At 37.4% G+C, this 24,928-nt stretch overlaps 1 protein-coding gene across 1 annotated transcript in view; it reads left to right on the forward strand.

Annotated features, from left to right (window-relative positions):
• The window catches only part of Taf4b (TATA-box binding protein associated factor 4b), a 100,456-nt gene extending 76,881 nt beyond the window's left edge, over nucleotides 1–23,575 (forward strand). The window contains exon 15 of the mRNA XM_029547003.1: nucleotides 21,936–23,575. Coding sequence (XP_029402863.1) covers nucleotides 21,936–22,100 — 165 coding nt within the window. The 3' untranslated portion in view covers nucleotides 22,101–23,575. The remainder of the gene's footprint in view (nucleotides 1–21,935) is intronic.
• The last annotated feature ends 1,353 nt before the right edge of the window (nucleotides 23,576–24,928 follow it).

The following is a 24,928-nucleotide window of genomic DNA, read 5'->3' on the forward strand; positions in this document are numbered from 1 at the left end:
ATGATTTATGCTTTACAATTAAGGAAAAGAAACATTTTTTATCGTTTTTTCTGTTCTTTATTCATAAAGTTTCTTTGCTTTACATTTGATAGCTTTATTTTTTTTTTTATAATCAGTCTTCCATTGTTGTCTTTTAGGTTTACATTCTCTTTTATAATCTCTATCTCTTGTTTCTTTTTGTTTTATTTTGAAACAGGTTCTCACTGTGTAGCCCAGGCTAACCTTGAACTTGGATCCTTCTGCCACAGCTTTTTTAAGTTCAGGCATTGTAGCCATCCTGGGTATGAAAGCTCTTTCCTAATTAGAATCACATTGTACTTTTTAGGTCTATATTTTTTATTTTTTCTAGCTTTTTTCCATAGTGCTGGGTGTTGAACCCATGGCATTGTGCATTTATCCAGCATTTCTTTCTGGCTCAGTGAAGTGAACTTGTCTGTTCCACAATGTTTTCCCTGTCCTTATGAATTGACCTCTCTGAAACTGTGAGATTGCATGAATTTTTTCAGTTTTAAAAAAAGAAAAATGTGGTTTAGGTTTATTCCTAAATCTCTGAGAGCTTAGATGTAGACTAGCCAGTGTATACCTATCATCTCAGTGGAGTTAGGAGTTCATGCCGGCCTTCCTTACATAGCAAGGTTGAGCCAGCTGTGGCTGTGTAGTGAAACATTGTATCAAAGAGGAGGGGAAAGTTGTTAATGTGCCTTTAGTTTTATTTCCTTGGTCCTAATAACTAGTTAACACCATTTATTCATTAACTAGTCCTTTAAACCTCATTCTAAATTATCCCAGTAGGTTGAAAAGATATAACACTTCCTTGTAGTACTTTATGGATTAATTTTATGTAAATTCTACTATCAAGTAAGTACTTGATACTTTCTTTGTCATCATTGTAGAAATACTATTGTTTTAGCTCAAATGACCCTGAGTGAAAGGCCAGGGGTTCTTCTCAACTTTCCTAATGCTAGAACCCTTTAATATAGTTCCTCAAATATATAAACTTATATAGGCCCTTCTCATTTTAACTACCAAAGTAATTTAAAGGCATTTTTCTTTTAAAAAAAATAGAAAACAGTAAAGATTTCTTTTTTAGGGGGGGTGGTATTATATATGCTGATTTATTGGAAAGAACTCTATTTCATGTCCTTTTGTTATTGTATATACTGATTTATTGGCCACTGCAATAACTTGAATAGTATTAGTCATAATTGCTAAATCCATTTCTCTGACAAATAAGATAGAAATGATATCTGAAATCATTTTTGATACTCTGTTCTCTGGACTTCATTTCTTTAAAGATGGGGACTGAATTAAGTTTGTAGAATATACATTTACTCTTAGAAGTGTTCTGAACCTTGAAAAGAAGGTATTTATTTTAATTTTGGACATTGTTCTAAGTTCTTATTTTTAAGCCAACCATTCTTTAAGTATTAGCAACTTGATAAATAGTATTTGGACAGTACTTACAAAAATGGGTCTATATTAACTATTTGTGTTCAGTGGTCCTACCTATAAGGTTGTGGAATCATCACATTGAAGTAATTTATTGCAAGTTCATTGGATATTGGGGAAAGAAGATTAGACCATTGAGAATTGATCTAGATAATGAGAAATGACTGCTGGAAAGGTTTTTTGTTTGTTTGTTTGTTTTTGTTTTTGTTTTTTTAGCAGTTCTGTATTTAGAGAGATGTACTTTTGAAAAACCTTATATTACAGATTGTCCCAGCATTTTTGTTGTAGTTGTTTAGATAGAATAATCAGAATAAAAGTTAGGGTCTTATTAATGATTGTTGTAGCTTATTTCCCCCCTAACTAAGCTATTAGAAGAGGTGTTTTGGGGCAATAGCATTGGGAAGGAGGAAGAGGGTTTTCAGATTTATTAGGAATTGAGGAAATAGCATGAATAATGATGCTACAAAAGAATCATGCTTTTAGAGTCCTTCCTACATGTTTTCTTTGTCGTTTTTGGTTCCCCATACCTGGGCCCCCCAAAATACAAGAGATGCAGTTCTACCTCTAGTCCTATGGAGAATGGTGTAATGTTATTATACTGTACTCTATTTTAAATTAAAATACACCAGGATTCTAAAATCTAAAGAACTTTATTTTGCATTTGGTATATGTTAAATATAATAATAATAAAATAATAATAAAATCAACAGTGGTCAGTCCAGGGAAAGAGAAAGCCAATGCATGAGGTCTTTCAGGAATGAGGTTTATTTGTAGAAAGGGCCTTCAGGCCATGATGGGGCCTCTAGGTGGGAGGTGAAGCATTAAACAGTAAACAAAACAATATATGAGAAGGGCCAAAACATGATGAGAGCCTTAAGTGGAAACAGCTTCCATTTAAAGCCAAAAGAGGAGCTTCATAAAGAATGAAAATAAGAGAAATAGCGATGGGGGAAGGAAGGAAGGAAGAGAGAGGGAAGTATCAGATTTTTTAATATAAGTTTTCTGGGGTCTGGTGGGTAATTTCACATGATATGATTTGGTTCAGCTTAGGGTATGTGACCAGGAGCATGGAATAGTCCCAGTACTCACATAAAAATATCAGGGGCTGCTGTTGGGACACAGGACAAAGAGCTTACTTAACTGTTAGGAAGAATCTGCAGAGAAGCATAGCCTGACCTCTGCAGTCTGTAGATCTGACTTCTTAAAGAATGAACACTGTCATAAGGACGGGGGCAACCATACAATTTTTTATATATAAGAAATAAACTAAAATTGTTTAAAGAAAAATTGGAAGTTACCTCGGAATCAGTGTTGAAGTAAATAAAAAGTAATACAATATTTTGTATGTTGGATAAATTTCTTAGTTTTATTAGTTCCTGACCCCTTGAGATAGCTGAGTAAAGTAATTAACATTAATTTGACAAGTTAGTATTGAGTGCTTGTTATTTTAAAATCTTTAATGACTTAGTTGCTTTTTTTGCTAGCAGGTGAACTCAGAGCTTTCTGTATGCTAGGAAGCCACTCTACCAATGAATCACAGCCTCAACCAGAAAAATTCAATTTTATGCTTCTGAAAAGAGAATAATATTTGAAGTGTCATTAATAACGCAAAATTAATAACCCAGTACACTAATTTGGAAAAAATTTTCAGTCATAATGGTACAAACTCCTTGTTGTTCATACTACAGATTCAATGTTTTAGCATGTTGTAGGCACTTAATAAAGAATTACTAATTGGAGTCCCAGAAGTACTCTGGTTTTGCGAAGAAATCTGTTAAATAAATAGTCCCTGCACCTCACCCCCATTAATCTTTATAGCAGTATTCTTTCCACCTCTTATTTCTGTAATTTCTGTACTTTGGAAGTGAAAGCCAGGTATTTTAGTACCCCAAAATGAAGCTTTTCACTTTCCAGACATGCACAGAAAATGTGCAGCATGAGTTCCTGCTCTATTCAACTTTAATATGACCATACTAGGAGGCAGGGAACACCAGGAGACAGAAAGCAAGGGATTCCATCGCTCATTGACTTTTCAAAAGTACATAGTTGACCTGAAAAGTCCAGATTTAATTTTTATTTTCTCAGGGAGCACAAATAGTAGCCACTTTTTATTGCCATCTACTTTCACTGGCAGTCCAGATTAGTTTTCTATATGTTCCTCATGCATATAACATTAAATCTTTAAAAGCCTTTTAAAGATTAGAAAGAAGTGACAGAAGAAGCAATAAGGACTGGGGAAATGTTTCAGCTCGTAAAGATACTAGTATTCAAAGCCTAATGACTTGAGTTAAGTCTCCCAGGACTCACATAAAAAATCCTATTGTTGTGTCTTAGCACTTCTACAGTGTGATGGAGGCAAAGACATCTCCTGGAAGTCTGGTGACCTAGACAGCTAGCTGGTGTGTTTAACACAATAACAGTGATGAGACCCTCCCACAACAAAGTAAAAGGCAAGAACTGTGTCTGGAAACAATCCTCTGGTTTCTGCCTGCACATACATACACACTTGATACACACTTACATGCATGCATGTGTGCGTGCACACACATCCACACTTTTTTATTTAAAGAAATAAGCAACGAATAGAAGAGTTATGACTTTAAAGTTAAGATACTCCAAAGATATTTAAGAAAGAAAAAAAGTCAAGATAGTATGCTGAGATTGTATTGTATTGCTAAATTGGTACTGTACTTCCCAGATTTCCTTTCTCATACAGCTCCTGGGTAGTATAGGACCTGAGGTGCTACCCATATCGTATTTAAAATTATTTTACCAAGTACTCATCAGGAATGTGTGCCATCAGCACTATAAAGGAATGGAACTATAAGGATAAGTTCTTGAAGTAGTTCTGGGTTTTAAGTTGTTCTCTGGCCTAATTAGGGTACTTTCACCCTGTTTTTAATGACAGCACAGACACATATGGTGTTCAGTAACAAACAAGGTGCTTTTTATCCTTTGTACACTACAAATAAGGAAGGCAAGGCTTGGGGAGAGTAAGTCTGGCCTAACAAAAACAAGAATAATAGAATATATTGCTTCCTTCAAAGTATACTGAAGTTCTTACATAAGAAAGAAGCTATAAATTCTAAGCTCAGAAATGGCAGAAGGAAGTTGAAGCTCCTGTTTACACTAAAAGAAACTTTTATATCTTTTAGCCAATGGCACAGATTTCTTGAAACCAAATCCAAAGTCTGTAGGGATTTGAGTTACAACTTGAATTGAATATCCAGCTGGGTAGCGTCTTTTTAAGTTAACATTTTAACTTAAACTTTGGGGGGGAGGATGGAAAACTAAATATTGGGATGGGAAGATAAGTAGATTCCTATTAAGTGGGTACCTTGAACAACTCAGTGCTTTTTTGCATTTAACCCAATCCTTCTAGCCCTGTGTGAAGGAAGTTAGTCTCCCAAGGAATCGTCTGGCTTCTCTTAGGGTGGTTGTCTTCTAAAGGTAAACTGATCTTCCTTAGAACTGGCCCTTGCCACCTCTTACTGCTTTTTATGCAGTTCCAGTAGCCCCCATAAGGTGAGATGTGTGACCCGTGAGAAGATACAGGAAACACTAACAGACTGCTTCTTTTTTGCCTCCAGATGCCCAAGAGATACTGTAAGAATAGATTTGAATTGGTGGGGTCAGAGTAGAAAGACTATATAGATTGAACCAGGTCAAATGCATAGATAGAAGGTTGCTTAGCAAAGATTTCTGATAGGTTTAGGGCAGAGGGCTGGGTGTAGCTTGGTTGGTTGACTTAAAACTAGATATGTAGAAGGTCTATACCAAGCAAAACAGAATAGCCACTAGTATTTGTTTATTACATTTGTTCACAGAGGATGGAGAGATGAAGGTGCATGAGAGCATGTATCATGTTAGAGTTGATCATTTGTCTTCTGGGTAGATCTAAATCTAACACTTAGCTTTCGTTTTTTGAATCAGTGCTGGGTTTGTGCTCTGGCCTTTTCTGACTTTTAACTTAAAGAGCTATGACATGGATACAGACAAATGATAAAAGTATTGTGTTCCTGTTAGCAGTCTGCCATAGGTGCTTATGGTTAAACTGGAAATTGGTATAGTCTAGAAAAAAATGTAGAAACGTCTGTATAGGGTGGTCTGTGAGCCTGTCAGAATCCTGTCTGCTCTTGAGTGCTTCATTGTTAGCACTCTTATGCTATGTTAAGTGTTCTGGGTAAGGCTCTCTTCAGGGCACATGGTGCTTATATGCAGCATTTAAGAATTTAACATTGTAGTTTTTTCTTTGAAAGTGTATTCATTAAAGTTAGCTTAATGGTAAACTTATGCTGACAGAGTTGCTTGCTTTAAATTACATAACTTTAAATGATTTTTTGTGAGCTATTTGGATCCCAGAAGCATTTCTTGAAATCCTGTGTCTATCTTATTATATGGATATTTTTTTCCTGTATTTTAGACTGACACTACTCTTACCTTGTAGCATTCTCATGCAACTCATTATATTGTTGCGAGTATTCCATAGTGCTTTGCTTCAGACTCAGCTATTTGACTTGCACTTTAGTGATTTTTAAAATCATGAATTGCTTGTTATATGATTATCTGTAATAAGTATTAGGTTTTAAAGGGCTTCTACACTGATAGGTGAGTGCTAATTAACAGCAGATAGCATTTATTGTCAGAAATTACTGCTCTTGGCTTTCCTTAATTGAAATAACAGTTAAGTTCCCTGTGCTATTGCCCAAGTTAGATAGAAGTTCAAGTTTTCAGTTAATGTTACCAGTTTAAAAAAAATTATTTCCATGAAAAACAGTGAATCTACTTTAGATATGCTTAGAACTCCTGTTTTTACTTTATCCACAAGAATTCCAGAGTACTGAATGGGAAAAAAAATTGATTTTGAAATATTTATTCGAGCTTATTTTTTGTTTTGATTTAACAGTACTTATGAATCTTTAGTTTAACGGAGTTGTTGATATTTGATTTATGAACAATAAATTCACCATTTCAAAGTGTACAACTCAGTAACTGTCAATATTTTCACCACACAGAGCAATTATCACCGCCCTAACCTTTAAACATGTTTGTCATGCTAAAACAGTAGCCATAGGCTATTAGATGTTAGCTGTTCTGCTATTAGCAGCAGCTAGTCATCTGCTTTGGGGCTTTTCTTAAAATTTTTCCTGTTTCAACTGGCTGTGATAGTGCATATCATTAATCCCAGCACTTGGAAGAAGACGCAAGTGGATCGTTGTGAGTTTGGTCTACATAATTTGTTCCCAGACAGCTTGGGCCATGTAGGGGTACCCTGTCTTTAAAGGGGGAGAAGGGCTTGTTTGGAATAGTGTTCATATAATCCAGATGGGCATTCCTATAAATAGAATTGTGTGATGTGTGGCCTTTTGTGTTCAACTTTTTTCACTTAACATGTTTTGTGGTATATATGTGTTAGACATTATATCAGAAGCCATTTCTTTTTTTTTTCTTTTTGAATAAAACATGGTGTGAATGCACATTGCTTTATTTATCCTTTCATTGTTTGTGCTTTTTGAGAACTAAGAATACTGTCATTCTGAACATTCATATACAAAATTTCATATGTACTTGGTTTTCCTTTCTCTTGGTATAGCTCTAGTAGACTTTTGGAATTAGATGGGACTTGATCTTTGATAGATAATCTGACAAACTGCTTTTCATGGTGATCACATATTTTGCTTACAGTGCAGGATAGCTCCAGTTTCTCCTTGCTACTGCTTACCATCATCTGTATTTTAAAACTAGAGCAATCCTATTGAGTATGAAGTATATCTCACTTGTGGATTTGTTTTGCATCTCTTTGATGACTAATTATGTTAAGTATGTGTTTATGTGCTTACTGACCATTCATCCGTCTATTTGTGGAAATAAAGTCTAACCTAGTCTTGATTGGATTATGCTTTGAGGATCATAGCTAAGAAATAATATCTAATACAGTTCTACAAAGATTTATATCCATCTTTAACTTCTTACCCTTATATCTACTGTATCTTTGATTTGTTTGACGTGGTGTGAGTCACATCAAATTCATTTTTCCAGTCTAGGGAGATAGCTCAGCAAGTATGTCAGGCCCGATGATCTGAATTCAGTGCCCAGGACCCACTTTAAGGAAAGAGAGAACTCTAGCTATACTCTAACATCTATACATGTGCTACAGTGTACACATATGCACAAACATAGAGGATGAATGAATAAATCAATAAATAATTTAAAAATACGTTTTCTTTTAATAAAATAGATTTGATTTTTTTCATATAATATATTCTGATTATGGTTTTCCCTCCTTTAACTCCTCCCAGCTCCTCCCTACCTTATCTCCAATCCAGTCTATATTCTTTCTCTCTCTCCTTAGGAAACAGAGGCTTTTAAGGAATAATAATAAAGTAAAATAAGAGAAAAACAAAAAAATCCAAACAAGTGAAATAGGACAAAACAGAAGAAAAAGAGCCAAAGAAACACACATAGATGTAGAGACACACATATTCATGTACACACAGGCAACCCATAAAAACACAAAACCAGAAACCATAATATATTTGCAGAGGACCTAAAGTTTAAAAAAAAAACAAACCAAAAAACAAACAACAACAACAAAAAAAACCCCTTATGCAGCAAAGTATGTCTAAAGATACTGTTGAGTTTGTTTTGTGTTTGTCTGCTGAGCATGGGGCCTGCCCTTAAGAGTGGTTTGTTTCTCCATTGGGAGTCTCTTGGAGAAAACTAATATTTCATTTGCAAATGGTTATCAATTGGAGCTAGCTTTTGTGTCACACATGGGGGCATGTGTTCACATCCCCTTCCAGCACTGGGACTCTGTCTGGTACCGACCAGAGTCCTGTGCATGCTGCCACATCTGAGTTCATCTGAGCTTCAGTCCTGCTGTGTTTAGACTAAAGTCTGGTTTCCTTGGTATCTTCCATCCCCACTGTCTCTTGACATTCTTTCCATCTCTTCTTCCGCAGGGTTCCCTGAGCCCTGAGGGGAAGGATTTGATGGAGACATGCCATGTAGGGCTGAGGGTTCCCAAGTCTCTCACTCTGAAAATCTTTTGTCTGTGGATCTCTATTTGTTCCCATCTGCTTCCGGAGGAAGCTTCTCTGATGATTGTTGAGCAAGTCGTTGATCTTTTCCCCTCGCCACTGACCAGTTGTCTGGCATACATTTTAGAAAGACCATTCTTTTCCCATTGAAGGTTCTCAGTAAGCTTGTCTGACTCAGTGGATAGTCAAGGCTATTTTTGTCCTGTTGGTAGTACTCCATTCATCTTTATATCTATATGCTGTACTTGATTACTTCATTACTATAACTTTGTATAGTAAGTCTTGAAGTTATGAAATGTGAACCTATAACTTGCCTTTGTTTTCCTGGTTTCAAATGTTTGGAATAAATTGTGGATCTCTTAAAGTTTTACATATTTTTAGATCAGATTGGTAATTTCATCTAAAAATGTAAGTGATATTTTGACAGGAATTGCATTTTGAATAATACCACCGTCTTAACAATACTAAATATTGCAGTCAATGAACATGGGGTGTGTGTGTGTGTGTGTGTGTGTGTGTGTGTGTGTGTTTGTGTGTGTTGCTTTTTTCATTGCTGTGACAGGATACTTGACAACTTAAGAAAGAGAGGAATTGTTTTTGCTTACATTTTTCAGAGGATTAAGGTTCATTATGGTGGGTAGGCATATAGCAAAAGGCTTGTTGGTCCATGTGCCAGAATAGATGACTGTTGATTTGGTATCTGTCAAGAAGCAGAAACTGGGCTAAGAACTGGGACAGGCTACGTTTTAAGGTTGGGCCCTCAGCAACCTAATTTTTCTAGCTTGGTCCCATTTTACCTCTTAAAGGTTCCCAAAACCTCCCAAAGCAGTACTATCCAGCTAAGGACCAGAAGGAAGATAATTTGTGCTTGATTTAGTTTAGAATGTGTTATTCCAGGAGGTTTTAGTTGTTCACCAAGTACTGCTATGGAGGACCCTGTAGGAGTACCATGTATGTATTTGTGTGTTTGAGCCAGTGTTATATGTAAATGGGTCCTTCATAGGTCTGTCCCTAGAGGTCATCTTGGAGATACATTATTCCACTCAGTAATTTGATTTCTAATGGTATTTCTAACATGTTACAGTCTATTGCTCTCATTGGTTGTATTTAATTTCTTTAGTTGATTATCTCAAATATCGTGTTGAGGCAGCAGAAGTTAATGTCCATGTATACACATATATTTTCTATTGGTGTATTTTTCTATGTCTATTACTTTTATATTACAGTTTTTCTTTATTAATTGATTTGAAGTTAGTCTACATGGCTCTTCTAAATTTTAAAAAAAGCTATTTTGTGCAATTTTATATGAACTGTATGTATTTACATGAGTTTTAGACTCATCAGTGTTATAAAAATGCCTGTGTGGCTTTTTCATAAGTCAGGTTGGCATTGAATCTAGAGATAATTTTGGGGGAATGAACATTTTACCTTTTAACCATGAGTATTGTAGCCTTGTTGATTTATGTCTACCATTGTCATTTTCCTTATATTTTAGTTTCCTCTAAGTCTGTCATGTCATTCATTATACTTATAGTTATCTACTAGTTTTTTATATTACTGATAAGCGTATTTTATATCCCAGCTCCCTGAGAATATGAGGCATCAGGATGATACTTGCAAGGCCTGCTTGGGCTGCAGAGTAAGTTCAGAGCCAACCCTGATAACTTACTGAACAGTGTGCCAGAGTTTAAAAAAAAATGAAAAATAGCTGGAAATATTACTGTCATAAAGTGCTTGTTTGTCCTAGGTTTGATCTCCATGGATATCTGCATGTCCACACGAGCACAGAGATAGGAAATTTTAAGACAGTCTAGTGTTCAGGCTATAGTGAGGTGATAAGGCTACTTACTGCTTACTGCTCTCATCAAAGAAAAGGGAGGGAGAGGGGAGAGAGAGAGAACACAAGAGCAAAAAAGTAGAGCAGAAAGATGTTAAACATATGTTCTTAAGGGAGCAAGAACTTTCTTGAACTGGGCTAGCAGTCATTGATGTGACATTCTGACTGCATTCTGTCCATGCCTATGACTTTGAGGCAATCTACAAGAGTAAGGAAGTGATTGGTTTAGTGTAAAGACTGTATGGTATTCAGACTGTATCATAGCTACTGCTTATTACTTCTCTTATCCAGGTCTCTTATCCAGGTTCAGTGTAGAGAATAGTCAATATTGGATTTTCTCTTTGTGTTGCTTGGTAAAAGTATGTTTCTTGAACAGTTTTTATACTTGTGATGATTAATCTTTATTGTCAACCTGATGGAATTTAGAATCAGTGAAACAAATCTCTGGGCTAACTGTGAGGGGTTATCTAGATTGTTAATTGAAGGGGGACTCAGCATAAATTAGGCAATAACATGGTTTAAGACTGACTAAGGCTAGCTGAGCACAAACATTCATTGTTCTCTGCCTCTTGAGTGTGAATGAAATTTGACCAGCACCACCTGTTTTTGTCACTATACTTTTTTTGCCATAAGAGACTCTTTCTTATCTAAGTTGTTCAGGTTGTTAACATGAACAACTTCTCAACCTCTCACTTCATTGGTTTTTATTAATCAAACACTAATTTACAACTTATTGAACATTTTCTTGAGACATGATTTCATGTAGACCAGACTGACCTAAAACTTACTACATAATCAAGGATATCATTGAACTTCTGACTTTCCTGCTTCTACCTAAAAGTTGGCGAAATTGAAGCATTCACCACCACATCCACTTTAATTGGATGCTAGGGACTGAGCGAAAGCTTTTATGCAAGCTCGGCCTGCACTCAACCAACCGAACATTTGAGTGTCTACTATGAATTTTCATTATCTTTCTGTCTTGGCTTTACCCACACAAACTTTAATATAATTTGCTTGTATTAACTCTAATTTCCTTCTTGATAGCTTTCACATGCCAGATGTTTAGAAGTGTGTTTCCTTTTCCTTTCTACATTGGTTTTGTTTCATGTGGCAGAGAACATAGTCTATGATTTCAGTCCTTTTAAATCTGTTGAAGCTTATGTTTAAGTATTTGGTCAGTTTAGATGTCTATTTATAAACATATATTCTGCCCTTATTAGTATAGTGTCTGTAATTCTGTCTTCTTACTAGTTTACTTTGGGCTGGAGGAGCTTCCTCCAGCTGAGAGGAGGATGAGACTGCTATGATTATGTGTTCGCCTATGTCTACTTTAATTTCTGTTTCTGAATGGCTTGCTTGTAGGTACCATATGTCTTTCTGACAGAAATTGTGTTTTTATCATTATGGAATGATCTTCATTTCTAGAACTAGTCTTCATCTGTAAGCCTGCTTTCTTTAATATTTTATAGCTGTGGTAGCTTTCTTATGACTAGCATTTACATCATTTTTCTTTTTTCCACATATGTAAATTGTGTTTTTATTCACAGTGGGTCTTTAAGAAATTGTTTTTTAATTCCTCCTGTATATTATCATTTGAATTAGTCAAGTATACTTTAACAATTTCACTGTTTCCTTTTACTTTCTTTTTTACCTTTTTAGATATACCTTTTTTTAAAAGTGGCATCTGTCTCTTTTAAAACATAAAACATGCAATTTTTTTGACAGTTGCCAAGGTTGAGTTAATATCATTCATTTTACATAGGAGCCCTCCCCTGAGCTACCCATCTGCCCTCTGTTCTTTGTGCTGCTGTTGCTAGCTTTGAATCCCCCCTGTAGTAGACTGCCATTACTTAGCCTTGTAACGTGTTCAGGGGTTAGGGATGGAAAAGCACATTGCTCGGCTCTTTCAGTTTTCCTGTCAGTCAGATAGTTTTATAGGAATATTTTCTATCCTGGATGGACCTCACAAACTCTATAATCGCTAAACTTGTAAATAAAGCTACATTCAAAACTGTTAGTAAATCTATAACTTTAGTTGTTCAGCACAGCAGCTTTCACAGTTCTTCTGGTATGAAACGAGGCCTGCTTGTTGATACTTCACTGTCAGTCATGTGAAGAAGTTTTAACAAAACATAAAACTGAGATCCAGAAAGTTTGCATGAGTTTTCTAATGATTTTTAGAAGTCCTGAGATGTATTTTTGTACTTAGCCACTGGAGGCAGTCAAGTTATGGCTTTTCAGAGTTGGCTGCTATTTGGCCACTTGCTGTTCTTATGTGTTATATTACTTGGCTGGCTGAACTGTCTTCTCACTATTTTGAGAATGTAAGAGAAAAAAACTGTAAAAAGACCATTGTTTTGGATAAATTCCATCTGATGGTAGCTTGGTGGGAGTAAGTAAATAAAACAGTTTTTAGAGGACTGGATAATACTTCACAGATACACCCCAAGAACTTTACATTTTTCTTCCAGATTTGTTTGGCTAAGAATATTTTTGGCTAAAAATAATTTGTTTGCTAAGAATAGCAGCACAGTTTGAGAAGGGCCAAGGATTGTGGTGATCTTAGTACTCATTCATACCAACTGTGTTACTGTGTGACACTGGACCCTGCACATATGGATCAGATCCTTCTTCAGTGACTGTAAAATTCTTCCTAGGTCACAGTCATCCTCTTTAGTTCAGTGAGTGGCAGGTTTGAGATAACAGAACAGCAGGCTTGTAGTTTGAGGAGAATCCTAGGGAAGTGCGCAGATTGCAGCTAATCTAGAACTGGACAAGTTAGTGCTTGTAGGCTTTGGGGAAATACACTGCCTGACTTTAGTCCTTCAGCATTTCAGTGCTGGAACCTGAGAATAGAACAGCTGGACTGGAGAATGCCACACCAGGAAGAAAGCATACTGTTTGCTGTTCACTGGCCAAATCAAGAGAACAAATTACTTCTTCCATGATCAGCAGTTTGTGACAGGAATAAAGAAATGAAAGACAGGACTGGCCTTATTGAGGATACAAATGTCTTTTTATGTCCTTGTGTATTTGTATCTGGTCCTATATTTTAAACAGGAAAATTGTATTGCCAGATGATTGTTTTAGAACAGTTATTCACACTCCAGTGTAAGCAATAGTAATACAAGAGGACAGACTGTTTAAAAATCAGTACTTTTCAAATATAGAAGAAAATAAAAGTGAAAAGGTTAAAAGAAGTAAGTGACTTAAAGTGTGTTAAGGAGAGGTAGGATGGGTAAGCGTGGTGGGTCGATAGAGCATAGTGGATGTAAAGGCCGCATGGGGATGGTCTCATCCAGATTCTTGCATTGGGTATTTCGTGTATATATGTTTGCATTTCTTGAAATATAAGAGGAAGAAGGGAAGGAATAATGCTTCAGAGTATGTTGAATGTAGGGTATGTATTGTACATTCATTCAGAAGCTTTGCTAAAAAACGGTGGGGCCCAAAATATAAAGATTATCGTTAGTATATACAGCAACCAGTTTATGTCTTTAACAGCTGAAATAATTTCAGAACCACAATTATAGTTCAAAGCCTGTGGTTCAATGTCTCTTAAGTCTGCTTACTTTCTTTGAAACACACCAGAATGACAAAATAGTTGGGCAGAGACAGACATGTCTGACTGCCTATGCCTTGCTAGGCTTCAAAAGTTCTGCTTCTTGACCAGCAGAGGGCAGTCAGCCTCAAAGTTCAGTGTGTTCCCCTCAAGGCTTAGAAAGTTTAGTCTTTGGGGTTTTTTGTTTGTTTTTTGTTTTGTCTTATTTTCGTTCTTTGTTTTTGTTTTTGTTTTTTAGCCAGAGTCTTCTGTCAACTCACTGTGTTGATGTGATTGACATTGAGCTTTTGATCTCCCCACCTCCATCTTGGTGCTGTATTTACAGGTGTGAGCCCCTAGTGGTGCCACTAGTCAAACCCAGAGCTACCTGCATGTTAGACGAGCACTCTACCAACTGACTTGTATCTGACTTGAAAGCTTAGTCTTCTGGACATAAGGATCTGTGTGTTGTTGCACTGGAGAGGGGGGTGTTATATATGAAGTTGTGTTCACCTATGTGCATGTTCATGGTCCAGAGAAGGTGATTGTCCTGTTCTATCACTTTCCACCTTACTTACGTGAGAAGCAGTTTCTTACTAAACTGGAGCTTCCAACCCTAGTAATCCCACTTCATTTCTGTGTTTCCCTTCAGTGCTGGCGGTGGGGGTGGGGTGGGGTGAGGGATAGGGGGGTTGTATGCATGTACACATGCACACCCAGCTCGTTTAAGAGGATTCTGGATATCTGAATTAAGATCCTCTTGCTTGTATGGCAAGCACTCTTACCTACTGAGCCAGCTCTAAGAACACTTTTATTTATCTGAGCTTCCAGGTTTTAGAGAATGTTTATTGTGGAACCAGGTCTCATCTGATCCCTAACTCCCACATGTTTAACCTTTGTTAAATTCTTCAAGTTTATAAAGATTTGTATCCCACCCTAAGAGCTATTAGAATGGCTTAGCACTGGGCCTTAGTAGAAACTGGGCAGAGAATCTGAGCCGTGTGTGTACTGATACCTCCATTCCTCTCTTTTAAAGATGCCCCAGTTTCTGTGCTTGGTTAACTGTTAATGTTCAGAGAAAAAAGTACAGAAGAGGTTTATTTTCTAGTTACTTGGCTTGACAGACTTTGTGTATGTATGGCTTCATTGGAGAAGTGTAGGAAGGATGTCCTATCTGTACCTGTGCCCTTTGTCCACCTGCTCCCTGAAGAGTGGCCATTAGTGGGCTCTTTAGCTTTAAGCACTGAAAGCTCCACTAAAATTCGAAGAGTTCACTGAGAAACAAGAGAAGCATAACAAAATTTATCATTTCTCTAACTTCAGTGAGTTGGTGATTTAATAAGAGCTTGAAAGAATGGGGTACAGGTGGTAAATTTGATTAGGAGAAAGGTTCTGTCTGGAGCTAAAGTTATATACACTTTTTCCTGATTACAAACATTCAGTGCCTCCCAAATGACCAGTTATTTCATTAAGATGATAAAAGCCAGCATTTAGAGATTGCATACTGTATTCCCAATGCTATTTTCATTTAATCTTCAAATAGATCTGAGGGTAGAGTGATTAGTACCCTTGTTTACAGTGTAAGAAACTGAGGCACAGAGAAGTTAAGTAGTTTGTTTAAGGTTGTGTATGAAATTGACAACTAGTGTAATTTCTGTACAATGTCATCCTAACATAGGTGCCTGTGACACAGTACTTGAACTGGATAAGAGTGTGAATTAGCAATGGAGACAGGTTTTCTACTGACAGCTTCTCAGCTTCTTGTAAGCAGCTCATAAGCCCCACCCCACTCCATGCTGCTGTGAGTTCCTGAGGTCCTGTCGTGCCCAGGAGACACTGTTTTGCTCAGCTTCTTCCTGCCCTTCTGCAAGGGTGGTGACATTTGGATAAAGGTCCACATGAAGTGAGAGAAGTGTGGCAGGACTCCTGAAGCCACTCCAGCTACCCAGCTCTTATTTTGGCTTCTAACTTGGTGCAGAAGGCTTTTATAGATTTTATTTTATACCACCTGCTCCATTATGTAGAATAAAAAAACTGGATGGCTAGTTGTTTTTAGTCATTGTTTCTTTCTTTTTTTTTTTCATTTATTTATTTATTCACTTTACATCCTGATCGCACACCTTGCCAGTCCCACCCCTCACACAGTCTGTCCCCTGTCCCCTCTGGATATCATCCCACCCTGGCACATCAAGTCACTGCATTGTTAGATGATGTTATATCTAAAGCTGGTAACTACTGGTACTCACTTTCTCCTTTTAAGAATAAAAGAATTTCTGCTGTTTCATTATAGAAATACGAAGCTTTGTCAACGGTACAATCCTAACAAATCAGTGAAGCTAGTTTAATTGGTCTGTTGTTGTAGAAGGTTTGATAGGCATTTGGTGAATAGGTTGTTTCTCCATTTTAAGAATACATATAAAAGAATATCCTCATGTGAGAAGTGGATTAGGAAACCCTCTGTTTCAGAAACAGTGTGTTCTTTATAAGATCCTATTGTTTTCTTCTATATTCTCCCTGAAGTACAATTAATTCTTCAGCCTTGGCACTGTTAAACTAAGTGAACTTAGGGAAAGGAGCTGGTGACATGGAGGAAAAGGAAAACTAAAAGGCAGGTTTAGTATTGATGAGTACATGTAGTCATTCAGTAACCAAGAATTATCTGATTATTATGGTGAAACTAACCAGTCAGAATTGTTAACTATACAACTTACAAAAACAGTAGGCATTTATTTTGCATGCAGTTTCAAGAATTTGGCTTTTTAAGTCAGTCATGATTTGGGGGAAGAGAGTGAAGTTGTAAATTATGAAAGACATTTGTGGTGGTTGTAGAGTGTCCCTTGGGGTTTGTTTCATTTATAACATTGCCTCAGGCCTTCCACTGCATCCTGTTGCAGTGACCTCCTCTTCAACCCTGGCCTGGCAGCTATAATGCAGCTCTTCCCTTGTATCCTTCGGGTTTGTCATATAACAGACATGAACCGTGACCCCTTTGTTCTTTAACCCAGATAATTGGGTCTCTATTTTCTTTATATTTAACAATCTTATCATCTTTTCTTCCCCCACTTGCACTTTCCTTTTAATTTCCTACAGAGATGAGATGGGATTTTTGCTAGCAGTTTAATTTTTTTTATCAAAACACAACATTGATCCAGAAGGGACAAAAACCAAAGCATAGGCTGACTCAGTTTTTAGGCAGGGAATGTACCCACCTAGACCGTAGTCAGACTAAGGAGGAGGCATCATGGAACTCTTGAAAACTAGTGTGTCCGCCTAGCTCCTCCGATCCCCAAGAAGAATCATTGCCTGGCTCTTGCAGACTTGCCTGTTTGGAAATATGGCAAAAAATGGAACCATACAGTAGGTGTTCCTTTGTGTTCTGGGTCTCTCAGTTGTTATAGCTTACTTCACTTATAATAGTCATTGTGTTTCCAATAAGGATTATTGTGAATGCTAGTACAAAATATAACTTATGCGACTTTTAGTAAAAATGATATTTCTAGATATTTTCATAAAAACAAAATTACTGAGACATATTTATCTAGTCAAATTTAAAGTTTATGTAAGATGGTAAACTTAATTGCAGGCAGATGTATGGACACTGTTAAATATCTATATAGATTTAGAATTAACAATAATATATAATTTATGACTAAAAAAGAATTCCCTTTTGAGCCAGAAATGTAGCTAGGTCAGTAAAGTCCTTGTGGAGCTTGCTGAAAGTCCTGTGTGAACCCAACCATTATATAAACCCGGCATGGTAGCATTTGGGAAGTACGGACAGGTGAGCCAAAAGTTCAGAGTTTATCTTTGGCTTCAAAGTGATTTGGGCACCAGCCTGAACTGTATGAGATCCATCTATCTATTCATCTAGCTCTCCATCCATCTATCCATCTATCTATCTTCCCTTCCTCCCTCATCTCCTCCTTCTTTCCCTCCCTCCCTCCTTCCCTTCCTTCTTCCTTCTTCTTTAGAATGCACTGAAGTTTTAAATAACTCTAATTGTTATAAACAAGATTGCCTGTCACATCAATAATACATTTTACTGACTTCCTATTCTGTATATCTATTGTTTCCAAAGCTGAGTTGTTGAGATCGTCCTGCAGAAATCATGTGAAAATGTTTTAGTGATAATAATTAACAGTAGTAAAATGTCATCTATTAGATGCCTGAGTAGCAAAGGTTGCAGCAGAGGGAGATACCAGATCCCTCACTGTGGGCTGCCATGCTTGCTCAGACACGCACAAATCAAATCACACTCTGCACCCCTCTTCCTTGTGGGCTTTCCATGCTTCTTCCACAGGGCCGTGTGAGCAAGCGTAACCTAGTGAAAACACTGACATGGCTAGGGTATTATAGCCCTCAAAAATTCAATGTTATTAGAAAATATTTTGACTAAAGCCTCCCTGAAGTCATGCTGTGAACATCATGGAATTTGGTTATATACACCATGCCCTGCACTGTCAAAACAAAGCAAAATTGTGAAGGGAGTAGCTAAAATTCAGTGTTATTGAAACAGAATGGGAAGATTTGCTTCCCATATAACTTAAGTACCTCTCAGAAAGTCTTAAGTGGGTGAAACAAACTTACCAATCCTATCAAAGTGGGATTTTTTAATATACTTTTAAGTTTTACAAAATTAATTTATTATTATGTGTGCATTCAGGATGCACATGCATGGGCATGTGCATGCCCTACTTTCATGTGGAAGGGAGAAGAAGACTTTGTGGAGTCAGTTCTTTTACCTTATCCTGTGTTCCCAGGATCAAACACAGGTCTCAGGCTTCTGCCAAATGTACCCTTTGAGCCATCTTTCCAGTCCTGAAAACAAAATATAGTCTTTTTAAAAAATGAAGTAAAAGGCAAAAGGTTTATATGATCTGGAGAGTCTCAGTGAGTAATAATTGTCTAGATTAGACTGGCCTGCCTGTGGAGGATTATCTTCATAATGTGATTGAAGCTTAGAAGACATGCTCAGTGTGGGTGGCACCATTCCCTAAGAAAGGGATCCTGAACTGTGCAAGAGTGTAGTGCTTAGTGCCAACTGAGTAAAATCTTGTACATGTCTATGCCTCTTTTCTTCTGCCTGTGGATATTATAGCCATTTCTCTAAAGGCCCTGCTGCTGTGACACAGCTGCTAGGATAGTCTGTAATCTAGAGTTTTGAGCTAAAGTACACCACACACCCTACACACAAAATGAGGGTTTCACTTTTACACAATTATCATTCCAAGAAATTCTTTGCTTGGGGCAAGCAAGATGATTCAGTGGGTGAATGTGCTTATTTTACAAGTCCAGCAACCCTGGTGTGATCCCTGGAATCCATGGTAGAAGGAGAGAACCTACTCCTGAAAGCTGTCCTCGGACAGACTAGATTGGTATATGCCCGCCATATATATATATATATATATATATATATATATATATATATATATATATATATATATATATCTTACGCACATATATGCTAACAATTTAGACGTTTTTGTAATTAGTTAATCTGTTAAGTAATTGGTTGTTTTTTTGTTTTTGTTTTTGTTTTTTGAGACAGGGTTTCTCTGTGTAGTCCTGTCTGCCCTGGAACTGACTGTGTAGACCAGACTGGCCTCCAACTCAGAGATCCACCTGCTTTTCCCCACTGAGTAGTGGGATTAAAGGAGTGCATCACCATGCCTGGCTTTATTTTTAATTTTTGATAGTATAATTTAATTATGTTTCTTCCTTCTAAATCCTTTCATATATTCTTCCCTGCTCTTTTTAAAATTAATGGCCTCTCTTTTTTCACTAATTGTTATGAATATATATGTATTTGTGTATATATATTTATTATATATACATATATATGTATGTATACACACACACATTGTATGTCTTCTTAAATATAGGCTATTGAGTGCATGTATTCCTTGTGCACATGTTTCAGGAATCACTGTTTGGCACTGGATAGCTAACTGGTGTGCTCTTTCCTCAGTTGTCCATAGTTCTTTGTGTTGAGTTGAGGCTTTATAGGCTTTTGCCCATTCCAGTTCAGCTTGTTTATTGGTGTCCTCATTGCTCACATTTGGTTCTTCATATTTATGAGACTTTGTGTAAAGCTTCTTACAGTCTTACAGCAAACTCCCAGTTCCTCGGACACTTGTAATTTTCCAACCCCTCTTCTGAAATGATCTCTGAACCTGAAGTGGAGGTGCAATTGGATTGTAGATGTAACTGCTTGGACGGAGCTCTACGACTTTGCATTTTTATTGGTTGTGGTTTTCTGGAGTGGTTGCTTACTGTTGCAAAGAGATTTCTTCAATGAAGGTTGAAGACTACCCTTATCTGTTGGCATAAGAGCACAATGTTTATGGATTATTGTTAGGGATTATGTTACTAGTTGGTTTAGTTGTAGATTCTCTTTTAATAACCATAATTTCTCTAGTACTGAATAATTAGCTAAGTTTCTAGTACTAGACATGGCATCCATCTTCTTGAATGGGTTCAATTAGAGAGCTGTTGATTACTGCCAAGGTATGTGTGCCACAACTGCACTTGTATGGTTATGATACCATGCGGGTTGCTGATGTGGTTCTTAGTTGGTAAAACTCAATAAGATTGTTGGTTGCCTTCTTTGTTGTTGTTGTTGTCTAAGTAACATTAAGCTGGCTCAGTGGATGAAGCACTTGCCACAAAAAGCCTGACAACCCGAGTGTGACCCTAAGACCCATGTAAGTATAGGAGAGGACCAACTCCACAGAGTTGTTCTCTGGCCTCCACACACAGGCTATGCCATGCATATGCCCTTCACCCAACCTCACATCACGCAGCCAAATAATAATAATAAGTAAAAATATAGTAAGTGCATAGATGTCAGTGTTTAAGAAACTGTCTTATTGCAGGAATACTGGCTTTCAGTTCATTCTTAGATGAATTTGAAATTCACATTGGTTGTTCTGTTTATAATCAGTAAATTTGGTTAGGAAAATATTAGACTGGTAGTGCATGCCTTTAAATGCCAGCACTTCAACACTTGGGAGGAAGAAGAAAGTAGATCTTTGAGTTTGAGGCCTAGTCTGACCTACACAGGGAGTTTCAGGCCAACCAGAGCTAAATAGTGACACACTGTTTAAAAAAAAATACTGTGGATAATCCATGCTGTACTTTATATTCTGCCAACTACCGGAGGGGCCATAAATAATAGTCATTGTCCTTAGAAATCTTCTGGTCTTGTGAGTTTGTGGTGGTATGGGCCCATCTATGAATTACTATTATACAGCATGAGCTTCTTAATAAATTTCATTAGATGAATAGATTGCCCTTGATTGGCCTTCTGCCTATTGTATGTAGCTAAAGTCCTTTGTAAAAGAGGATGGCAAGTGTGTGATTGAAGGGAACCAGGATGGTGCTTACCTGGCACCGTAAATAGTACTACATAGCACAGTGGCTAATGGCGCTGACTTCAGATCAAATTAAAAATGGAGTCCTATTCCACCTTGCTGTGAGACTTATGACACATGACTTCTCCAGGCCAGAACCATTTTCCTGTCTGATCTAAGCAGTGGGAGGCATCCCTCACAGACCTTGTTGCAATGTTGTATGAAAGAAAGGAGACAAATTTTCAAGTGGAGGTCTGGCTTCTGAGGAGCCATTAAATATTTTTTGGCTCTATAGCTTGATGAGATCTGAACCATAATGGGATTTTGTTATGTTTATTTTTACAATTGTTGCACGAAAGACTGCTTTGTGGCAGTGGCTTTTTATGTGTATGTAACCCTTCAGCACCATGATCAAAATAAAATAATAAATTCATCCATCACTTCGAAGCTTTTTGTAAAATTCTTCAAGTGGGAAGTCTGACCTGGAAGGGGCAGGAAAGTGGAGCAAAGGAACGGTTGGAAGAGAGGAGATCTTTCTTCCAGGCTCTGCCAGGTCAGGAGAGAGGAGTGAATGAGGTCATGATTTCAGTGGGTTGAGCTTCCATAGTACCTTCCCAATGGTCAGTGCCACATGCACTACAGCAACAGGCTTTCCCTTTATGAAAGTCGTTATTTTAAACTTCTTCTCTCTCTCTTTTTATTTCCCCGTTTAGAGCTTCAAAGATAACCCTTCTACTTCTGGGACTTCCAGCCTAACAGCCACCAAACCATGTCGTCCAAGAATCACAAGAATCTGCCTCAGGGACTTGATATTCTGTATGGAACAGGAAAGAGAGATGAAGTATTCTCGAGCCCTGTACCTTGCCCTTCTTAAGTGATCTCTCCATCCATCCAGACGCATACTGTTTACTGCCAAAGAAGATACTGAGAGCACTGTTGCACTGTTCTGAAATCTACCTTGGAAGTGTCACCAGTATGGAGGACACTGCTTACACTGACAGGCTTTTACTACATCTTGTCTGAATGGCCTGTGGATTCTTGCAGCTGAGAATTCAGATGCTTTCTGAAAGTCAGTACTATGTATACTTTATATAGAAGTATTACCTACCAACCTGCATTTAAAGTTACAATAGCTAGGGACTAGCTTTTACCACCTTCATTTGTTTTGTTGTTTCCACTCAGTAGCAATGAGGTGCCTTCCTCTGATACAGGCTGTATCTAGATGTGGGATAAAGTAAGAATCAGAATGTATCCTGTACTGAACCTGTCTCCTAGTGTTAGATTTTATGGTCTGCAGTTAGAGGTTACTTAGCTAATGGTGACAGTTACCTTCTGTAGTTGAAGTGTGACAAGCTACAGAGTAGAGACAAAGTCAACTTGAGTTAGTTGAGCCAGAATTATACAGTGAGGTTGCTGACTCTCTGGCTTCCTACACTGCAGTGTTTCTGATACCTAGTGAGGGCCATCCTTTTCAGCCAAGTAAAATCGCTACTGATATACCTCACTGAAATGTGGAAAAGGTCGAAAGTACTGGAAAAAAAAATGAGACCTTGCATTCAAATTTACAAAGGATGAGAATGGCATCTTGAAATAGATGTGTACACCGTGTGTCCAAGGAGAGGTGGCTGCTCAGGAAATGCCAGAGCTGGTCCTTGTTTTAGTGATGGGGAAAAAAAAAAATCATAGGTCAACCAAAGAAGAAAATCTGGCACATATTTAGTTACAGTATTTCAAAAGGATAATTTGTTTTTGTATTATTTTAATTCCCAAGAAGCAGTTCTTTCTTTTATAAAGAATCTCCCAGTTACCCTACATTTTAAGCATTTAGTGCTTTTCAAATTTCTAACTGCTTGTAAGAACATTTAAACAGTAGGATTCCCTTTGAATTGTGTACTTAAGAGGTGCTGTCATGTGTCTTGCACTTAGGGGGTGGCTCTAAATGTGAGCAACACATTATGTACCTCTCTCTGAGGAGGAAGCTGATATTCAAAGTACCTCCTCTCTCCCTTTTAAATCTACTTGTGGACATTATAGCTGACAAAAATAATGGTGAAATTGAAATCACATACTGAAAGAATGCCAAACTCTCCTGGGGAAACATTTCAAGTATATCACTGTCTGTCCTGTTCTTCCCATAGGGACTGTTATGGCCACATTCTATACTGTTGTAAGAGTTTAACTGGCCACAATTTTTGTTTTAGCAAGTTATGTAAAATGCCGTAAATTATGTATATGCTTAAAAAAGTACCTAAGAGATGTATACCCAAAGTTGTATATTTAAATGCTTAGCTTTATTTTTTGTAAAGTGCAGCATACTCCCACATTTGTGTAATCTTATTGGTCAGATGTTTAAAATTATTTCAGATACATTATTTTATGATTAAAAACAAACAAAACTTTGCTCAGTCGCTGTGTTTGCAGCAGTTTCTGTTAGCAGCCAGTCCCTGGGGGACACAGATCTACCTGGCAGTGAGTCTCTTATTTATTTGCATTTGGGTTCTGTGAACATTTGGGTTCTGGAATTGCACTTAGATCTAAGTTTCTATATCACTTCCTTTAAAATAGTTGTAATTTTGCCCACTATTTGACTCAAAAAGAAAGCTAGACATAGTCATTATGGAAGATTTTCTTGGTCCATTGAGTTTTTCTTACCAAGATATTCTTTTTCAAAATTTGTAATATAAAGCCTTTTGTATATACATATGTGTGGTGTATGTATGGGTGCCTTCCTCTCTCGCCTCTCCATCTTACGTTTGAAGACAAGGTACTGAATCTGGAGCTTACTATTGGCTAGACTGGCTGGCCAGCAGCCCCTGTGAATCTTCCCGTCTCTGCCTTTGAGCTCTGGGAGTTGAGGAATGTACCACCATGGCTAACATTGTACATGGGTACTGGGGATCCGAACCTGGGTCCTTATGCTCACCACAGCAAGCACTTTACCCACTGAGTCAGTTTCCAAGTTCCTTAATGTGCATTTTGAAACTTGGGTTGTACAGGTTTCAAAACCTCTTATATAGAGAAAAACAGATGTGTATGTCCGAGAGATACACAATTAGTTGGCAAAATGGAGACTTTGGGGTAGGTTTGCTCGCCAGATGCATTGTTTTTAAATACTCGGTAATGACAAGCCTTTTTTGTTGTCAGTGGCGGTTTGTTTTGTTACATGAATGCTGTGGATCTAGCTCAGACTCTCACGTCTATACACCAGACATTCCTACTCACTGTCACCTCCCTAGCACCAGTAGACTTCTTTTCAAAGAAGCATTGGAAATACTTTAAATATTTATTGTATGTGTGTATGATTTATAGGCATGCACATGTAGAGGACAGGGGACAGCTTACAGGAGATGGTTCTCTTTATTGTGTGGAACTGGAGATCAAATCAGACCAGATCGTCAGGCTTGGCAACAAGTATCCTTAACCTGCTGAGCCATTTCATTGGCCCAGCAAACATTTTAAAACCTATAAAATTCTTCAAAATTAAATGTGGCGTAAGTTTTGTTTCACTAGAATTTCATCAAGAGAAATGTACTTAGAATTAAGACTTCATACTAGTGATGTCATGCTTCCAGCAGAAAACACAGAAATGTTGTGGCATAATTTTTAGGAAAGTAACAGGACCAGGGTACATGCTGACTTGAACTTTTCACTTTGTATGTTGTAGAATGAATCCGTTCAGTGTGTGTACAAATTTGACCTCAAACGT

This window comes from Mus pahari, chromosome 15, assembly GCF_900095145.1.
Source record: "Mus pahari chromosome 15, PAHARI_EIJ_v1.1, whole genome shotgun sequence".
NCBI lineage: Eukaryota > Metazoa > Chordata > Mammalia > Rodentia > Muridae > Mus > Mus pahari.